The following is a 19,827-nucleotide window of genomic DNA, read 5'->3' as shown; positions in this document are numbered from 1 at the left end:
GTCGTAGAGCATTGTGGAGAGAGAGAGAGAGAGAGAGAGAGAGAGAGAGAGAGAGAGGGAGAGGGAGAGGGAGAGGGAGAGGGAGAGGGAGAGGGAGAGGGAGAGAGAGAGAGAGAGAGAGAGAGAGAGGGAGAGGGAGAGGGAGAGGGAGAGGGAGAGGGAGAGGGAGAGGGAGAGGGAGAGGGAGAGGGAGAGGGAGAGAGGGAGAGGGAGAGGGAGAGGGAGAGGGAGAGGGAGAGAGAGAGAGAGAGAGAGAGAGAGAGAGAGAGAGAGAGAGAGAGAGAGGGAGAGGGAGAGGGAGAGGGAGAGAGAGAGAGAGAGAGAGAGAGAGAGAGAGAGAGAGAGAGGGAGAGGGAGAGAGAGAGGGAGAGGGAGAGGGAGAGAGAGAGAGAGAGAGAGAGAGAGAGAGAGAGAGAGGGAGAGGGAGAGGGAGAGAGAGAGAGAGAGAGAGAGAGAGAGAGAGAGAGAGAGAGAGAGAGAGAGAGAGAATCTGGCTCTAAAAGGTGAAAAATATAAGTCCGATTTTTGAAATTCTTCAAATCTCTTGTGGAAACATACATTACTCATGTGGACAAATTATTTTGGTCCATGAAATGGGTTTCGCAAAGTCTTAGGGTCACAAAAGTAGTGTAATATATGAATGAAATAGTAGATGATGAATAATAATTGTCTAAAGTGACATTTTTGAAAAATCGTTTTTTAGTACAAGTTTTGTCTGTGACACTACCTTCACCAAATGTTAGAGGGACTGAGATAAAATAGGACTAAAATGACTTCCTACTACATATCAAGCTTTATGGGATGTGTGCAAATGAAAAAGTAGCATTGCAACAGGTCTTTCTTTGAAGCAAAACGTTAACTTTGTGAAAAAACTCGCTACTAACAATATTCACAAAATGTACACAATTTACGTTTTCTTGTCCACATTACATGTCACCTTTTCAAAAAAAATTTTCAAACCAAAGATGAACTATATATTAGAAATAACACAGAAACCCACCACTATCCATGTCAGCTGGTATTTTCCTCACTGTGAGGAGATGGGAGGGTACTTAAAGATTTCAACCACATCTATTGGTTGGTTTCACACAAAACGCAGACAGGCAAGCTAGCCCACCAATCACGCAAGGTGAAAGACCATCTTGCTCTCTGTGTGAGTCGCGTTTGATCTCGCGAGAATAAGGACGTTGAAGCTGAGAATCTATCGATTACGGCAAAATCAGAACCATTTATATGTGCTGCACAATCGCGGAGATATTAATAGAAACATATAGTAAACATCGAGTTGATGCGCCCGCACGTCATCCGACCTCAGGGGGTTAACTAATGTTGGCATATGGAAACTTACTGTAAAGTGTCAGCAAAGTGGTAAATTAAAATTAATTTAAATGTCCTCATTCGTACTGTACACAGTTCATTTACTATTGTATGAATACAAAATCAATATTCTAAAAAATAAAATTTATTTGATTTAAGTCCCGCCCTACATTATTTCCTGCTGGATATTCTGTTTCAGTCAGAAATATGTCACATCAGAAGTTGAATGTTGGTTTATGTTGTTCAAATGTCAGTTCAGTGATTCTCAGGATCTGAAGTTAATAAATTGTGTGTGTTTTAATAGAGAGGATCAATGTGAACGTCTCCTCACCTCCTCACTAAACTTGCTGAAATCTGCAAAGTTTGGCTGATGAACGGCCTTCTGGGAACTCTTCTCTGAGCCAGGCATGAAGCTGAAGATCTGAGACATTGAATTAGGACACACGTTATTATACAACACAGACACAGAACAGTAAAGTACAAAAGACAATGAAATATTTTAAAGCAAACTAAAAGGTATCCAATCACCGAAACAGATACACAATCTGATTAAATGAGCCATGTTTAAAAACATTGTAAAACAGCTGATATAAACGACATGCCAATTAAATTCTATATCAATGCACCAAAGTTGCTATAAAATAGACCATCTTTGACCAGCAAAAAATCAGTCAAGTTGGTTTATGGAACACAAAAGCTGGTCAAACATCTAAAGACAAGCTAGAAACCAGTTACCATGTTTTAAAGGGGCTATATGCAGTGGTGTAAGTTGTTTTAACAAGTGGTGTAAGTTGTTAACAAAAATAACATTACGATGTCAGAAATCAATTTCAATAGTAACGTTACATTGGGTATAATTAGTTCTTGTAACGAGATCTACTAATAAATGCATAGATCTGCAAACTCCGTATGAATTCTTCAATGGTCTAATGGTAGATCTCTTGCCAAGCGTGTCAGAGGTCCTGAGTTCTAATCTGCACACGAATAGTTTTTTTGTTTTTTTTTCTCATTAAATTTGAACGTGTTCATCAGTGGTTACAGTAGATATCAAGCAGAGACACGTTTGTGTGTATTTTGTGATTTCACCGGAACGAACAGAGTCTCCGCAACGGCTTTAGATTGAAGCGCGCGTCCGAGTGAAGACTGTGCGAGCCACAAGAGAACACTATGTATGCAACTGATAGCAGTGGCAACGAGCGGTCAGCTTGATTTAAAAAACAACAAAATTTAGCGCTAGCTCGTCTCTTATTTAATAACGGACTAAATGAATGCTCTGCTAGTTAACTGGAGATGTTTTATTTATTTGTATTAGGTACATCCGTGCCTCATAATGTTTCAAAAAATGTTGGGGGACAATATCGACCCTGAGAAAAAGTGGTGTGGACATGTCCCACCCGTAAATTACGCCTATGGCTATATGTAGAATTCAGAAACCCATGTTAATAGTGACACTGGTGGCCGTTAAGTGAACTGCAGTCAGAAACACGTGCTCTAATGGCGCTTTTCCATTACCAGTACCAGCTCGACTCGACTCGCCTTGGCTCGCCTCGACTCGGCTCGCTTTTCGTTCCGTTTTCCATTGCAGAAAGTATCGCCACAAATAGTACCCGGTCGTCATAGCGACGCCTTTCGTTCCTCGTTGCCCCATCAAGCTCTCGCTGGATCCTCTCTTCAGCAACCAAACAAAGGAATGTCTGCACCTCCTCGTTTGACCACGGCGTATTCTTCCGAGTTGCCATAATAATAGTAGTAAGTTTAGTAACTATCTCTGGCTAAACTATTTAAAAAAGGCGGGGTTATTCTGGATACTCCATCTGGCGCGTGCAATGATGACGCAGTGAATAGTGACGATTCTCTCTGACCAATCAGCAGTCGGCATTGTTTACACGTCACATTTTAGTATCGCCTTAGCTCGCCTCAGCTCGCTTAGAACCTCGCCGGAGGTGGTACGAAAAAAAGTACCCGAAAGCAGGTACAGGTACAACTTTTACACAGTGGAAAACCAAACAAAGGCGAGTCGAGTCGAGCCGAGCCGAGCCAAGGCGAGCTGGTACTGTGTAGTGGAAAAGCGCCATAAAGGGGCTATATGTAAGAATTTTCATGTATGAAATCTGTTTTTTATTGCCAACAACTTTTAACGAAACTTAAAAAAACGACACCTACCCCCACTTCCTTTTTAAGTTTCATTAAAAGCTGTTGGCAATAAAAAACAGATTGCATACATGAAAATTCTTACATACAGCCCCTTCAGAGCACAGATCCCATCTTAAACTGGATTTGCAATCAGCAAATCCGTGAAATGAGGAGATGCTGCGTAGTTCACCTGCGTCGCTGGTGGTCGTGGAGGAAGAGCTGGAGGAGGAGGCAACCACACACTTTTAGCACCTGAGAGAGGAAAAACATATTCAGAATGTTATAAGAAAAAGTTCAGGGCCAAGCTAAAACTGCTGCTACTATACTGATGTTCTTTTTCAAGAGCGTTCACAAATATTCTGCACAACAAGATTTAAATAAGACAGTTCAACACTAGAAATGACTTCACACCCAGTACTGTATGTACTGCAATGTTCTATTGCTTTAGCACCAATTTCCACACTAAAATACTGAGAAGTAATCACACACACTGCTGTAGAAAACATTTTGGTGTCAGTAAGATTTTTTTTTTTTAAAGAAATTAAAAAGATTTATTGTGCAAGTATGCATTCAATGAATCAAAACTGACAGTAAAGACATTTATAATGTTTTTAAAAGATTTCTCTCTCAAATAAATGCTGTTCTTTTGAAAAATGTTCTATCCATCAAAGAATCGTGAAGAAAATGTATCACGGTTTTCAACATTGATAATAATCAGAAATGTTTCTTGAGCAGCAAATCATCATATTAGAATGATTTCTGAAGGATCATGTGACACTGAAGACTGGAGTAATAATGCTGAAATTCAGCTTTGATCACAGGAATAAATTACATTTTACAATATATTCACATAGTTATATGCAGTTATTTTAAATTGTAATAATGTTTCACAATATTTCTTTTTTACTGTATTTTCAAGCAAATAAATGCAGCCTTGATGAGTATAAAAGTCTTTACTTAATCTTATTGACCCCAAACATTTGAACAGGTGTGTGTGTGTGTGTGTGTGTGTGTGTGTGTGTGTGTGTGTGTGTGTGTGTATAAAAACATATATACACACATATATATATACATATACACACACACACACACACACACACACATATACATATATATATATATATATACACATACATACACATAGAACATTTTGCAAGCTACAATGAGTTCAATGCACTAACAATCAAGACTAGGTCATTTTTGTAATTGTTTGCATGCCATGAAAACTCACTGAGCATTTAAAGAATGAAGAGAATTCAGCATTGGACTCTGTTTATAGATTTAAAAACTCTGTCCAAAATGATTTATGAATATTTTATTCTTTGAAACATTTTATTGAAACATAAACGTTTAGTTTAATAGCACTGGATTCAGGATGTGTGTTCATGTGTCTCTGTTCACATGCTAACACATTTAAGTCATTCAGAGCTTGTAACAAACCTCTCAACTTTTAGTAACATTGTCTTTAAAATGATTAAGACTAACTAAGAGTTTTCTTAACTTCTGGGGTTTTTCGCAACTGGGGCCAAAAATTTATCTAAAAACTACAAGCACAAAGACTTGTTTTTCAAGCAGATATGTTTCTTGTCAACGCTCTTCTCAAGCATTGGCATGGCAGTGTATTATTCTCCCTGTGTAAACCTGCAGCTTTTACATTTAAAGAATAAACTTTCAATATATTCTCAGTCAATCCTGTTACTACATCTGCAAAAACAGCAGTGAAAGTATCCACAAAACTAAAGGTGTAGTGTGCCAATACAACCCTAGAACATGCCAATACCGCATCGACACAGTCATATATTTACTTTTATTACATTCATTTTAATTTATCTCAACGTCTTTACCTTATATTCTCAGTATATGAAAGTCTGTATGTGTATACGGTTGAAAAACGTGAGGAATGTAGGGATGTGTGTGGACCTTGACTGCTCTGTTGGAAGAGCTTGTTGAGGTCGAGAGAGGAGGCGCGGGAGTGAGTCTTCTGGGGTCGAGGAGGAGGAGTGGGCGGCTCCTCAACCTTCTTCATCGCATCATCTATAGAGGTGCTGGAATATGACCTGGGGGTAACACACACAAACACACACACACACACACACACACACACACACACGCACACAGCTTGTTATACATATCATTACCTAACTCTAACCCACACACTAACCTTAAAAGAAAACTTTTCTTTTTTTACAAATGAGAATGTCCCCAAAAGGAGGTTTTGGAAGATTCTTTTCAGGTTTAGCTCACTTAAAAATTGAATTATGAATAAATTGAATAATTAATAATAATAATAATAATAATGTCTTAATAAATTCAAACAAACCCCGAAGCCTGTGTTTTTATATATACATATTCAAATGTATACCCTAATTAATAAATAATAAATTATATACAGTATGTACTATTGTTCAAAAGTTTGAGGTCAGTATGATTTCTTTTGACTTGTGAAAGAAGTCTCTAATGCAGCTGTATTTATTTGATCAAAAGAACAGTGCAATCAGCAATATTGTGAAATATTATTACAATTTAAAATAACAGTTTTCTATATGAATATATTTTAAAATGTAATTTATTCCTGTGATCAAAGCTGAATTTTCAGCATCATTACTCCAGTCTTCAGTGTCACATGATCCTTTAGAAATCATTCTAATATGATGATTTGATGCTCAAGAAACATTTCTGATTATTATCAATGTTGAAAACAATTGTGCCGCTTCATATTTTTGTGAAAACCGTGATACATTTATTTTCAGGATTCTGTGATGAACAGAAAGTTCCAAAGAAGAGCAGTTATTTCAAATAGAAATCTTTTGTAACATTATAAATGTCTTTGCAGTCAATTTTGATCCATTTAATGCATCCTTACTAAATAAAAGTGTTTATTAAAAACTTTTGAACAGTAGTGTAAGGGTAGTGAGAGTTTTTACCTGGGTCGTGTTCTTGACTTCATAATGGCGTCAAGCTCTTGTGGAGAATCTGTAAAACATTTGTATGTTAATTACAGTGATACAGTAAAAGTATTATTTCTGCATTTAACCTTAAAGTATATATTTAATTTTAAAAAACAAACAAAAGCATCAGACTTCATTCTGTTCAGAAACAAAATCTTGAAGAAAACCAAAAAGTATTCATTTATTTACCTGTCATCTACAAGAAAACCTGAAGTTGTAAGACGTTCCTGAGCTGAACTGCTCTATCAGATCTCAACAGAAACACTGAATCATGACAATAAAACATCAAACACACTCGATAGCATCGATACTATCCAAACAATCCCATTTGAACACCTACAGCTGCGGTTAACACCTCAAACAGGCCCGTCTCCTATCCCATCATGCACTGCGGCATTGACCAAGACTCAATATTAACTTTGATTCTCTTTTCTACCAACACTAGAGAAAAAAGCATTTAATAAAAATCATCTTGGAAGCAAAGTGCAGGTCAACATAGCATTCAAACTGAAGTAATAAAGCAGGGAGAGTGCAGGATTATTTGTGAACGCCCAGGGATCTGGGCACTTCAATAAATATAAGCTGTTATGAAATATCAGAACAAAAGGTCAGCGCTGTGGATATAACCGGATTTGTGTCCACACCCAGAGGCGCTGAGGGGTTATACACCATAACATCACACCCATCAGCAGAGAAAATAACAAACAGACCTCCGCTACACAGCTTCATCTGAAGACAATAACAGCTGATTTACCAATAGAGCAGTTCAAATCTCATCATGCTTATCATGAGGAATAATTCACCCACAAAAGAAAATTCGGTCAGTATTATTTACTCATGTTTCTGCAAAATTACACACAGAAAAAGTTGATATTTTGCAGATTGTTCATGCTGCTCCTTTCCATACAAAGAAATAAAATGGACACTATTGAGTTAAAAAAACTTTTTAGGTTTAGGGTTTGTTTAAAGTTGCAGTCCGTAGTTTTTCCTCTTTGTCGCCATCTCTGTTCGAAATCTGCTATACGCTGATTTCACGCAGCCGCCATTTTGAAATTGAAAGTGAGGCTCCGGTGGGAAGAACCCCGGAAGTAAAGATAAACAACAATACCTTGGACTACCAACCTGAACCTGCTGCCGCGATTTACACTATTGTATGTTAATATCCAATATAGGATGTGTATATAGTTCGTTCCAGCTTCTTTTTTTTACTTTCTGAATTATATATAAAAAAATATTTTATTTATAAATTAATTTCACTGTATATAGTCTAAAGTATGAAAGACATGTATGTACAGTTTTAGAATAACTAATTTCTACATTAAACACGAACCGTGCAAATTATACTTTGTTCTCAAATTGTTAATGTTAACAACATCAGCATTGCGAGACTACATTTAATGTCCTTCCGATATTTAGGTGTTCAAGCACGAAGTGCTGAAAACGTATTGTAATTGCTATTTGAAAAAAAAAGTTTCCCCTAAAACGCATCGTGCAGCCCAAACCGTAAGGCCTAGAGACTTGAAACTCGGCCAGATGGTAGGCCACACTTTTGGGGAGAACCTATCAGAGTATGACCCCGATTGGCCCATAGGTGGTGCTACAGCAACCAAAAGTACTAAATTGCTCATAACTCAAAGACCGTTGGTCATGATAGCTTTTTACACCACTGTGATCCTTGGCTTAAGATGTATATCTCCGATTTCGATTTAAGCAAAAAAAAAAAAATTAAGTCGGATTTTGTCCAAAACCTACTTTTGCGAACTAGTCCCTGGTTTTTCGCCCGATCGGAACCAAACCAGTCTAGGCCTATTCTCTGGACTCTCTAGATCAATAATTACTGAAAAAAAATTGAAATTTTGCAATTGGGTGGCTGTAACAGGGTCATTTAGAAAAGGGGCGTGGCAAAATACAGTCAAAAGCCTATATTGATGAGCATATGTGTCATAACATGGTGAAGAAGCATGCAAAGTTTCATGGAGATCGGATCATAGGTGGCGCTATAACTGTCAAAAAGCTTCAAAACCATATATTTCCTATGGTAAATTGCCTGTATTAGCTGTAAATGGCCTTTTCCATCTACGATCATATAATGTTCATATCATAATGTTTAAAACCATCATAAATCATTATAAAACGTGGCATATCATGGTAAATCATACTGAAACATGGTAAATCATGCTAAAACATGGTCTATTCCATCTATGATGTCAGTGGTTAAATGCTTGCTACATAAAACTTAATGTCTTTTGATGCTTTTGTGTATAAAAATCTTAAATGCCTTAACTGCTTGAACACCGCTAAATGCTGCTTGCATTAATTAATGCTTAATTATCCTTGTTTTCGCACGGGCCGGTTGCAGTCTCTTATTTTCTGTAGCCACTCCGAAGTCTGAAGTCTTTTGTGTTTTACAACGGGTGAATCTCCAGTTGACACTGGTGATTGTCGTTTGAACCTTTCTGGATCCGCCATTACAAGCTTACCGTTTTGAATCGAGCTACGGCAAGCAGATCGTTTTCAACACTGGCTGGTTATGTACTTGCTCAAATTAAATTTTAACCAAAAAAAGTTACGGAATGCAGCTTTAAATTATATAATATAATATAATATAAGTAATGATTTTTTTATTTCATTATAATAATACATTTGTTAATAAAATGTAAACACATGTATATATGTAAAATAAATGTATTATTGTATTTAAACCCTAATAATCTATTCATTAATAATACAAATAAAATTTTAATCTTGAGGTCATCACAGATTTTTCTTAAACTATCTTATGGCATCAGAAAACTTGGAATACAACATTCATAGCATGGACTACTTTTATAGAATCAATTTGCTTGCATTGTATGGAAAAGAACAACTGGAAAATTCTGCTAAGCATCCGCAAATGAAGTCATACAGGATGAACAAAATGAGGATGAGTAAATGATGACAGAATTGTAATCTTTTGCCTGAACTTTTCCTTCTTATGTACACAGACAGTAAAGCTCAGGTAAATTAGAGGCTTTGGTTTATCTGGTGTGGGTCAGGGGCGTGTGCTGCGCCTCGGGACAGTGAGTCACCTGGTTTTAAAGTGCTGACACGCTGTATTGGCTTTTCACGCAGGTCTGGAATTCTCTTTGGGCTGAATTCTGCGGACACAGCAATAAAAAAGCACAATAAGAGCAGTGAATTAGGGACATCTGCATGAGAATATTAAGTTTACATGGCATTTGCCCTCTAAAGTGGGGAAGAGTGGTCCCAAAAATATTTGCACACTGAAGAAATGGCATTGCATTAGATAATTAAATAAAAGCAAGTTGCATTTACTTTAAAGCACAGACACACTTAAAAAAAAAACTCTTTCCCTGCCACAAAGAGAGTTTTCTGTGTTTTACTGTTATACTGTATGTTAGGGTGGGCTCTGACACATGTTCTGAAAGAGTCTGAATCTCCTGATAAAAACAGAAGAAGATGCAGGAACAAGCGATCTCATATGTAATCATATGTATATGTAAAAAAACATGATCATCAACATTAAAAAGCATAAAAATCAAAACTGCCTAATGTTACTGAATGAAATGTTGACCCAGGATGAGTTACAAGACTGTGCAAGCATTAGGGGGTGTTGATGGACTCGATCTACTCCATCTGTGTTTAGATCATCTTTCTGAATCTGATCAAGTAGTCTTTGAAAACAAAACGTAATTTTCTCAGATTTTTGCTCAAAATGTTGCTTTTTTTTAATGAAATGTACCCATATTCAAGTGTTGATAAAAAAGAATACATGAATAAAACATGTTTTCTTTTTGTTTAAAAGCAGAGGTTCTGTTCCTTCATTTGATGTATTGTAAGTTCAGATATTCATACAACAACATATTCTGGGGGCCATGAAGTTTTTGTGAAAATGATCAAAAACGCTGGTGGTGGCTGGCAACTTTTTTTTTTTTTTTAAATGCTGGCGGGGAAAGAGTTAAGTTTGACACTTAAAGGTACACTATGCAACTTTTTTGTTCAAAATTAACAAAGTTTAAATGAGTCAATACATCATCAATCATTCTTCCAAATCGTGTTTTTGTCTTACCCTGATTCACTATGGTAAACCTATTATAAGTGTTGATTTTAGACCCACATGCGTCACTCGCCTGTGTGTGTCTCGTCAGATCCGTAAACAGAGAAAAGTTGTTTAGGCTGCTTTGCCGTGTGTTTGGTAGGGGTTATTTGTCACAGCGAGTGAGAAAGGTTGACATGAAGCCGCTAAATCTCCAACCAAACGCCGAACAGAGGAGAGTCTGCTGGCCGAAACAGAACGAGACAGATATAACGTAATAAAACAAGAATCAACATCGGCTTGGCTTTTTGAACTGAGCGATTTGAAATGTTGTAAAAGCGACACGAAGATGTTGGTGTTTTTATTGCTCAACATGTGAGTAAGGTGTTTTATTGAACAGATAAATTGCCATATGTGGCTATCTAACTAAAGTGAATTGTAAAGCATTATCTATTTTGAAGCGTCATTATGGTTGTTGTAGCGCTGTGCTGGAATTTATTTTCCAGAGAGTACCGCATCTATTAATGAGTGTAGCTAAAGTAACATCTTCAGTTTGTCAGCTTGAGATCCTTTCCATCTAAACTCGTCATTTCTCTTAAGCCTATTAGAGAATGTTTTATAAGCAGTAGGATACACATATTCATCCACACAGTGGCTTAAATGTCCAAATACTTTTTGGGCCACTGTTTAAAACACATTTCTTTTTTTCCCCCTTTACTCCTGTTCATGATTATTGAGGTCTGTCTCTGAAGTCATTACCCGGTTTCCTGCTTTCATCTCTCGTGTCCTGTTTAGCGGTCACACCTGGTCTAGAGGTCATCTGAAGGCCAGAAGAACACATTTCCTGTTTGGGAAAATGAAAAGCCAGCACAAAATGACTAGTATGAGCACATGTAGAGGTTTTCTCATTTATAAGGGGTGGACAAGTTGGATTTTGTCTTTTTGAGATCTCATGTCAGACTCCTAAGCACCCTCTGCCTTCAGCCCAACAGACATGCCTAGAGAGAGTTATATAACTACTTATATCTTTTTATTATTATTCTTAAATGAATGCATGCTGCTTTATATTATTATTGTATACCATTATTGTTCAATACGGAAGCTATAAATGCAACTAACTAACTATATTCTCATCACAATAAACCATCAATAATATTGTTAGCTAAAATTAAAACTATAATCATTGTTTTAGATAGAAAAAATATATATAGAAATATTATATAAAAACTGAAAAAACAAGAAATGTTAAATTGGCAACTAACGGTTTTAAAAGATTTAGAAGTTAAAGTACTAAAATTATTAAAAGTAAAATAGAAATAAATGAACACTAATTAGAACTTTTGAAGAAAAAAACAAAAACAAAATTAAAAAGTAGCTAATTAAAAATATTAATAAATTCTATCATAGTATATAATAAAATGTTTTTTTAGCAATAAACTAAAAAAAAAGCGTATTTATTTATCCAACCATCAATGGCATCTCTTTTGTGACGGTTCTTGTTATTTGTTTTGATGCGTTGCCGATATATATTGTGTGCCGATCATCATGCTAATTTGGATATTAAAAACCACAAAAGAGAGACTGAAGGAGAAAGACAGAGGAAAGGACAGAACGAAATGTGCGGAACACTGTGATCTTGGCATAAATGTTAAATGAAGTTCTTCTTACCAGTTGATTGGCTCCAGGCCTCATATTGTCATCAAAGACAATGAGTGGTTGAGTCGCCTATAAAAGAACCCCATTTAGAGCTCAGTTCAAACTTGTCAATCTGAACTTGCTCACATCTCATGGTTGCATCATAAAACATAATACTGGATGAGAAACCTTAAATAGTTTAAACTAAACATCATCAAACACGTTGGAATGCGAGTTTTAGATTGCGTACCTCAGATGGTGGCGCTGTAACCACACCTGGTTCCACAAATCCCGGTCTCAGTGTGGCGGGGAGAGTTTCAGGAAGGAGGAAACCATTTTTCCGGGCCACAATCAGATGAAAGGCAGTGCAGAACTCTGGGAAAGTGAGAGCGCCGTCCTTGTCAACATCGCTCAGCTCCCTGAAGGACATTGAACAAAAATGATTGGTTTTTCAACACATGTAAAGAGACAGTTCTTTACATGTTTCAGTAGAACTGAGGTTTTATCATCACCATATATGCGACAGCTCTGGAATCGGAAGCTTCGACTTGGTGAAGAAGTTTTTTGCTACAGTTCCTGAAAGGAAAATCAAAGCAAACTTCAAACCGTCCAGATAAGGTCATGAATGTAACAGTATGAGAAGTGTTTGTGGAGCTCTCGTACCCACGATGAGAGCGCTGAGGTCAGGCTGGAGACTCCTGAACTGGATGGTGTAATATTCCCGCTGCTCCTCTGTGATCCTCCAGGGGTCGTCGGAGTAATCCACCTCTCTCTCCACCAGCCGCTCCACAGAACCAACCTGGACCAACACTCAAAAACCTCAGGTTTTGAAAGATTTTACAATTACATATGCCTTTCATTACTTCTGACTGTTTTATTTTATATAAAAATGAATAAAAAAGTGACTTATTTTTAAAAGTGATTTGCAATCCTTGTATGGCAGAATGTAATTAATTATAATAAACCTCAACAGTTTTTTAATATCACCTAGGAAACACCGTCAATGGTACTAATATTAATGAAAATATCTTTCTATTATTTCTTAGAGATGAAGTGTTTAATTTTTTTTAGCATATCTTACTATTACTAACTTAATGCATAACTATAAGATATTTATAGTTTGATGTCATCTTGAAATAAATAATTATTAAAAAAAAAAAATCTTAATTTTTGTTATAGACAGACAGACGGATAGATGGATGATAGATAGACAGACAGATACAGATAGATAGATAGATACAGACAGATATATATATATATAGACAGACAGACAGACAGACAGATAGATAGAGACAGATATAGATATATAGATAGACAGATATATAGATAGACAGATGGATGGATAGAGAGATATAGACAGATATAGATAAGACAGACAGACAGACGATAGATAGATAGATAGATAGATAGATAGATAGATAGATAGATAGACAGACAGACAGAATGATGATTGATAGATAGATAGATAGATAGATAGATAGATAGATAGATAGATAGATAGATAGATAGATAGATAGATAGATAGATAGATAGACAGAATGATGATTGATAGACGGATAGATAGATAGATAGATAGATAGATAGATAGATAGATAGATAGATAGATAGATAGACAGACAGAATGATGATTGATAGATAGATAGATAGATAGATAGATAGACAGACAGACAGACAGACAGACAGAATGATGATTGATAGATAGATAGACAGACAGACAGACAGACAGAATGATGATTGATAGATAGATAGACAGACAGACAGACAGACAGAATGATGATTGATTGATAGATAGACAGAAAGACAGACAGACAGAATGATGATTGATAGATAGATAGATAGATAGATAGATAGATAGATAGACAGACAGACAGATAGATAGACAGACAGACAGACAGAATGATGATTGATAGATAGATAGATAGATAGATAGATAGATAGATAGACAGACAGACAGATAGATAGACAGACAGACAGACAGAATGATGATTGATAGATAGATAGATAGATAGATAGATAGATAGACAGACAGACAGACAGACAGACAGACAGACAGATAGATAGACAGATAGATAGACAGACAGACAGACAGAATGATGATTGATAGATAGATAGGTAGATACATTTTGATAAATTAGTTGGTTACTTAAAGTAAAAATGCTTTTTAAATCCATGTTTAATGACAGAAAAGAAAAAAAGCCCGCTGCACACTACTGTAGCTTGAAAACATTTAATAACATTATGTGTTAACATATTAATTCGTCACTCAATTGATATTCATCAAGCATCATGGAATTATTAAATGCTTAAAAAAGATCACATGATCAAAATGTTACAATAAATACTAATTGATTTTGCCAGCGACAGTAGCATGTGGGATTTTTTTCCATTTTCCCTTCATATTTTTTCGACACCTTACACTTATGCATGTAATCATTCTGGATGTGATGATTATTTATCTATTGTTTGTAAGCATGTCTATCCAAATACGGGACCTGTTGGGTAATGCATGTGCTCTGGCGTGCTATTACTGATATTCAAGCAAAAAATACACAATTTTAAAAAGAAGTGTCATGATGTCTGTCTTTATATAACACAGACACCCAGAGTTGTGTTCGATTGTCCAATCAGTTGCAAGAATGAGGATTTGTGAGGCTCACGCGTGTAATGACAGGCTGCTCCGGCTGAGGCTTGAGAGAGTAATGACTGGGAGAGGAGTTTTCCTGAGGAACACTGGGACGACGCGGCACTTTACCGTCATACGCTGTGAACGAAAAGCAAAAGATGAAAGAGCAAATGATTCAAGGTCAAGACAAACAAAAGGACTTTACAGTTGATAGCTTTTCCATTACTGTGATCAATGTTTTTAGCATCTAAATGCCTTGTTTGACACCGAACAAGAGTGAACGTTTTAAAGAAGACTCGATGGAATAATAAATTAGAAAAAATGAATGAAACAAAGTGATTAAATACTGAAAGAGCATGAATTATTCAGAAGGAGGTCATTGATTGCCATGATCTCTGATATGACTGAAATCTGAAAGAATAAGAGAGGCCTGACTGCACTTTGATCTGGTGAATGTTCTTTACATCTGAAGCCCTTCCAGAACATCATGTCTTTTATGTGTAGATTTTGATATGAAGTATTAATGGCCTCTGCTGACTAATGAAGAAAGCGGATCCACGTTCAATAACGCTGACGTTTCTCTGTTCATGGAAGTTAACAACGAGACAATGAGATAAAAACACTTTCCTATCGCAGCGGTATCCATTCACTGCGTTTATCCCTCACTGAGAGCATCTACAGTTAATATTCCCAATTATTTGCTTTTGTGGAGATTACTGAATATCTGTTTATTTGAACACAAAAATACTGCATGCTTAATAAACACAATCAGATGATAAACAATGATATAATAATAGAATGATAGACAGACAGACAGACAAACAGATAGACAGATAGATAGATAGATAGATAGATAGATAGATAGATAGATAGATAGATAGATAGATAGATAGATAGATAGATAGATAGATAGATAGATAGATAGATAGATAGATAGATGCACTACCTTCTACTGTGCTGGAGGGGGCGCTATTGTATGTGTGATTATGGCAATCTGTCTTAATTTTGTATATAAAATAATAATTTTGCATCTATTGCATAATTTGCAATTTTGGCTTAAATTATAATCGATTATAACAAACCATCTCATAATTTTTGGTAACATGCAATTTTTTTTTAAAATTTATCTTTCCTACAAATGGATAAGAAAGTTACAGTGCAAAATTGCTTCACTATTTGTTTTATTTTTTATTATTTGGAGTGCAAATGTCAAAAGAGGGACAACTATCACTAAACAAAGCACACTAAGCGCATGTTATTACATTAAGCATACCGCTATGGCTATATATGCAGGCTCAAGGCATTTTCTCAGGGAAGCATGAGAGTGTGTGTCTGTTTCGTCAGAACTGGCGAGTGTGGTGTGCTGACTGTCGACGGGCTGAAGGACTTGTGACTCAACAGGTGTGTGATTAAACGAGTGAGATATCAATACGCCACAGGAGAGCAACAATTAGACAACTGCTTTCTGAAGGCTCAAGGCTGAACGCTCACAAACACACACAGCTGTCTGACAACCACGACTACGGTCACAGTGTGTGAAACACGCCGGATGTGTGATATGTGCTTGTGTTATCCAATAACAGCATCACGGTACGTGTGAGTGTGGAAATATCTGCTCTCACTTTTCCATAGGGATTATTGGGAAAAAGTACATTATCAGGACATTAAACATTAAAATTCCTTGATACAGCATTTAAGATGATGCGTTCGTCCTGTTTTAATGATTTTAGTATATACAGTACTGGTGAAAAATGATCATCTAGAATTCCAAATTTTCAGAAAAATAATAATAATTAATTAAAAAAAAACTCTACTGGTAAAAAAAAAGTAATAATAATAATAATGGTAAAAAGCTACATATTTTGGTTGCATTGCAAATTAAAATAGCTTTAAAATGTAGGAGCAAATGTATATGCACATATATACATATACAGCAAGTCTCTTCTGCTCACCAAGGCTGTGTTTATTTGATCAAATATTTATAAAAACAATAATATTGAGAAAAATTATTACAATTTAAAATAATAGTTTTCTATTTGAATATTTCTTTCCAGTAATTTATTCCTGAAAAGCTGAATTTTCAGCATCATTACTCCAGTCTTCAGTGTCACATGATCTTTCAGAAATCATTCTAATATGATGATTTGCTACTCAAGAAACATTTATTATTATTATCATCATCATCAATGTTGTGCAGCTTCACATTTTGTGGAAACCGTGATCCATTTTTAAAGGATTCTTTGATGAATAGAAATTATATATATATAACTGTTACTTTTGATCCATGTAATGCATCCTAGTTAAAAAAAGTATCAATGTCTTCATACTGCCGCCAATAAAATAAAAAAAATACTGGCGCAAAAATCTTGAACGGTGAACATTTGAAATAAATCATCAATTTCCTCTCATGTCTGGGTTCATAGGCCGGTCTGGATGCGGAATGCCTGACAGTGACTCTCACCCAATAGCGTGTCTGTTCCGTTTCTCTGTGCAGCATATGGATAGTTGCGATAGGCTGACGGTGAGCGGGGCGGGGAGACGCCGGGTGACCGCGGTGGAGACCACGCCTCCTGTCAGACACAAATACACAATAATGCTAAGGTGAACCGTTTTTGAAATACAGGCTTGTAAACTTGGTTTACTTGCATTGCCAGGTTATTGATTTGCATGTAAACCAGTAAATCAGGTTATTTCAACAGACACATTTTTGGTAATTATCAGTATATTTGCGTGCATGTAAATGTGCTTAATGTTGCAAAGTTATGGAGTGAACTCAAATCAAACTATAAAGCAGCTCTTCAGAAGACACCAGTGTCATTATTCAGGTCATTTCAGTTCTGTTCAGTAATAATAACAACGTAAATTAAAGTTCTACAAATTATGACACAAGTTTTTAATTATTCAGTTTAATGTTGATTTAATTCAGTTCAATAACAGTGTCAAAGATTAAAAATGCATAAATTATGAAACAAATTCGATTCAGCAATCAATCAGCTCTACAGAAGACAATCACATCATCATCCAGATCAATTCAGGTTCAAGTTTTGTTCTCAAATGATAGTGTCAGTGCTGTCAAATCAATAATATTACTGAATATTAAGTGTCTTTTAAACCTCAAAAGTACTTTTAAAGTATCAGCGACTGATGTCTGACCTGTTTGTCCATGCTGGTGTCAGGGTGTCTCAGTACAGGTCTGTCTACAGGGGGCCGAGGGGCGGAGCCTGGAACTGAGCCCAGGATGTGCGGCTGGCTCTCATTGGATGAGGGGTGATTGGCGTAACGCATCTCAAGCTCATTCGTTATCCCAACAAACACAGGAAGAGGAAGTTCTGTGGGGAAAGATAAATGGCACTATGTTCAGAACAGAATACTGATGCTGTTTTCACAGAGGATTCAAATAAAATCCAGCTGTTTAATGCTGCTCAAAGGTGGCATACATGTATAAACACAACAATTGCAGAATGTAAATTTCCCTTTGACAAAATCATACCGGAACATTCAAATCTGTGTTTGCGCTGCAGCCGAGCCAGAGAGAGCAGTTTTTACAACTACACAGTATCATTTTTTCTGTCTTACAATTATTCAAATGATCACAGAAGTACTGGGATAAAAGTTTACAGTTGGGATAAACACTGATGTCTACGGTAGCGATGAAAATTGAACAGATCCTGTAGGTGGCGACTAAGCCAAAGATAGTTTCTGTCATTTACTGTAGATTTTATCACGCTGATGTAATTTTCAAGTGTTTGTTTTTAAAATAAGTTTATTTTTAGTTAGTTATTTGATACTATATATACGGCGCTGTGACGTCATGATCGCTCAGAGGACCTGTGACAGCTGTGATTGACAGGTCCTCTGAGCGAAGTAGTCACTGAAGCACCAACGGACTGTTTTTCGGGATCTTCGGAGGACTTAATGGGTTGTTCTGCAGTAGAAAGTGCAGGGGCGTGTGTTTGCGATTGATTCAGCGAGAGTGGGGGCGGGGCCTTGATTTCGTGGCTTTACTTATCGGGACACTGGCGGCTTCACTTCTCGCCAACTGAAGAGAGCGAAGGGGCGTTGTTCGTCTTTTTTTACAGTCTATGGTGGCGACAAGTGACTTTTAAAAATGTTTATTCGTCATTGAATCATTCATTCAAGAGATTTGTTCAAAAATGCTGATTCGTTTAGTAATGAAACAAGTGAAGTATTTATGAGTGAGCCATTGGATCATTCATTCAAAAGATTTGTTCAAAAACTCTGATTCATCTAGTAATGAAACAAGTGATAACCAAGTATTTATTTATGAGAGTTATTGATTAATTCGTTCAAGAGATTCTTTGAAAAACGCTGATTTATCCAGTAATGAAACAAGTGATGTATTTAGATCATGAGTGAGTCATTCGTTGAAACCAATTATTTTTTTTTATTCATTCTAATTAATTAAACATTTTTAAATAGACTGCAGCAAAAAAAAATTCAGAATTGTGCAGCTCTACTTGCATTGTATCTGCACTTTATTGTTTATGATGAGAGAATTTGCAAGAGTGTAAAATTCAGTCGGCTCTTTCAGCGGAGACTAAACGCCTCTGATTGGCCATTGCATTCATAAGCTCAACAGAAACATTTCTGATTGGGTATAATGCACAACACTGTAAAAATAAAAAACACATAAAAAGAAATCTGATGCGATATAAGCAGATCTAAATGTAATGCCACAAAATTGACACTTTTCATTCATTTTCACATTTCACTTTAATCACACGCCTGTAATAGATTCAGTTTAATTGTGCGGGGGCATTTTTTTGCCCTCTTATCTTGAATTTGTGGGGGATTTCTGTTCATTTTGGTGCCCTGCTCCTAATACTATTTTCTGTGCATAATGGGTTAAAACAGCAAAACTTTCAAGCTTTATTTTTGACTTCTAACTGGATTACACTGGCTCAATGAAACATGAAGCATGTTGAGGCCATGTGACTTGTGTTCCTTTTCAAACAAGGCCTTCGTGAGCCTCAAGAACTTGTTCGTGCAGCTGTTTTTAATGTTACATTTGAGCTAGAACAGAAAACCTATGAGCTAAGATGATCTTCTTTAAAAAGTAAACATAACCTAGCCAGTCATCTCTCAAAAGTCCCTCTGAGGTCATCTGGATAAAT

At 36.3% G+C, this 19,827-nt stretch overlaps 1 protein-coding gene across 3 annotated transcripts in view; it reads right to left on the bottom strand.

Moving 5' to 3' along the window:
* Window positions 1-19,827, bottom strand: part of reps2 (RALBP1 associated Eps domain containing 2) — a 62,429-nt gene that overhangs the window by 15,222 nt on the left and 27,380 nt on the right. For all 3 annotated transcript variants that reach the window (XM_077218602.1, XM_077218601.1, XM_077218600.1), the window contains exons 3-15: window positions 17,846-18,021; window positions 17,154-17,262; window positions 14,727-14,830; window positions 12,733-12,868; window positions 12,582-12,645; window positions 12,320-12,488; window positions 12,103-12,159; window positions 11,194-11,278; window positions 9,467-9,535; window positions 6,375-6,423; window positions 5,371-5,507; window positions 3,641-3,702; window positions 1,649-1,738 (exon numbers count right to left, since the gene is read on the bottom strand). In XM_077218602.1, the coding sequence (XP_077074717.1) occupies window positions 1,649-1,738; window positions 3,641-3,702; window positions 5,371-5,507; window positions 6,375-6,423; window positions 9,467-9,535; window positions 11,194-11,278; window positions 12,103-12,159; window positions 12,320-12,488; window positions 12,582-12,645; window positions 12,733-12,868; window positions 14,727-14,830; window positions 17,154-17,262; window positions 17,846-18,021 (1,307 nt within the window). The remainder of the gene's footprint in view (window positions 1-1,648; window positions 1,739-3,640; window positions 3,703-5,370; window positions 5,508-6,374; window positions 6,424-9,466; window positions 9,536-11,193; window positions 11,279-12,102; window positions 12,160-12,319; window positions 12,489-12,581; window positions 12,646-12,732; window positions 12,869-14,726; window positions 14,831-17,153; window positions 17,263-17,845; window positions 18,022-19,827) is intronic.

Source organism: Siphateles boraxobius, unplaced genomic scaffold (assembly GCF_051911475.1).
Source record: "Siphateles boraxobius isolate OS27281-9 unplaced genomic scaffold, OSU_SipBor_1 77, whole genome shotgun sequence".
In the NCBI taxonomy this organism is placed as follows: Eukaryota; Metazoa; Chordata; class Actinopteri; order Cypriniformes; family Leuciscidae; genus Siphateles; species Siphateles boraxobius.
This window is presented reverse-complemented; position numbering and strand designations above follow the sequence as displayed.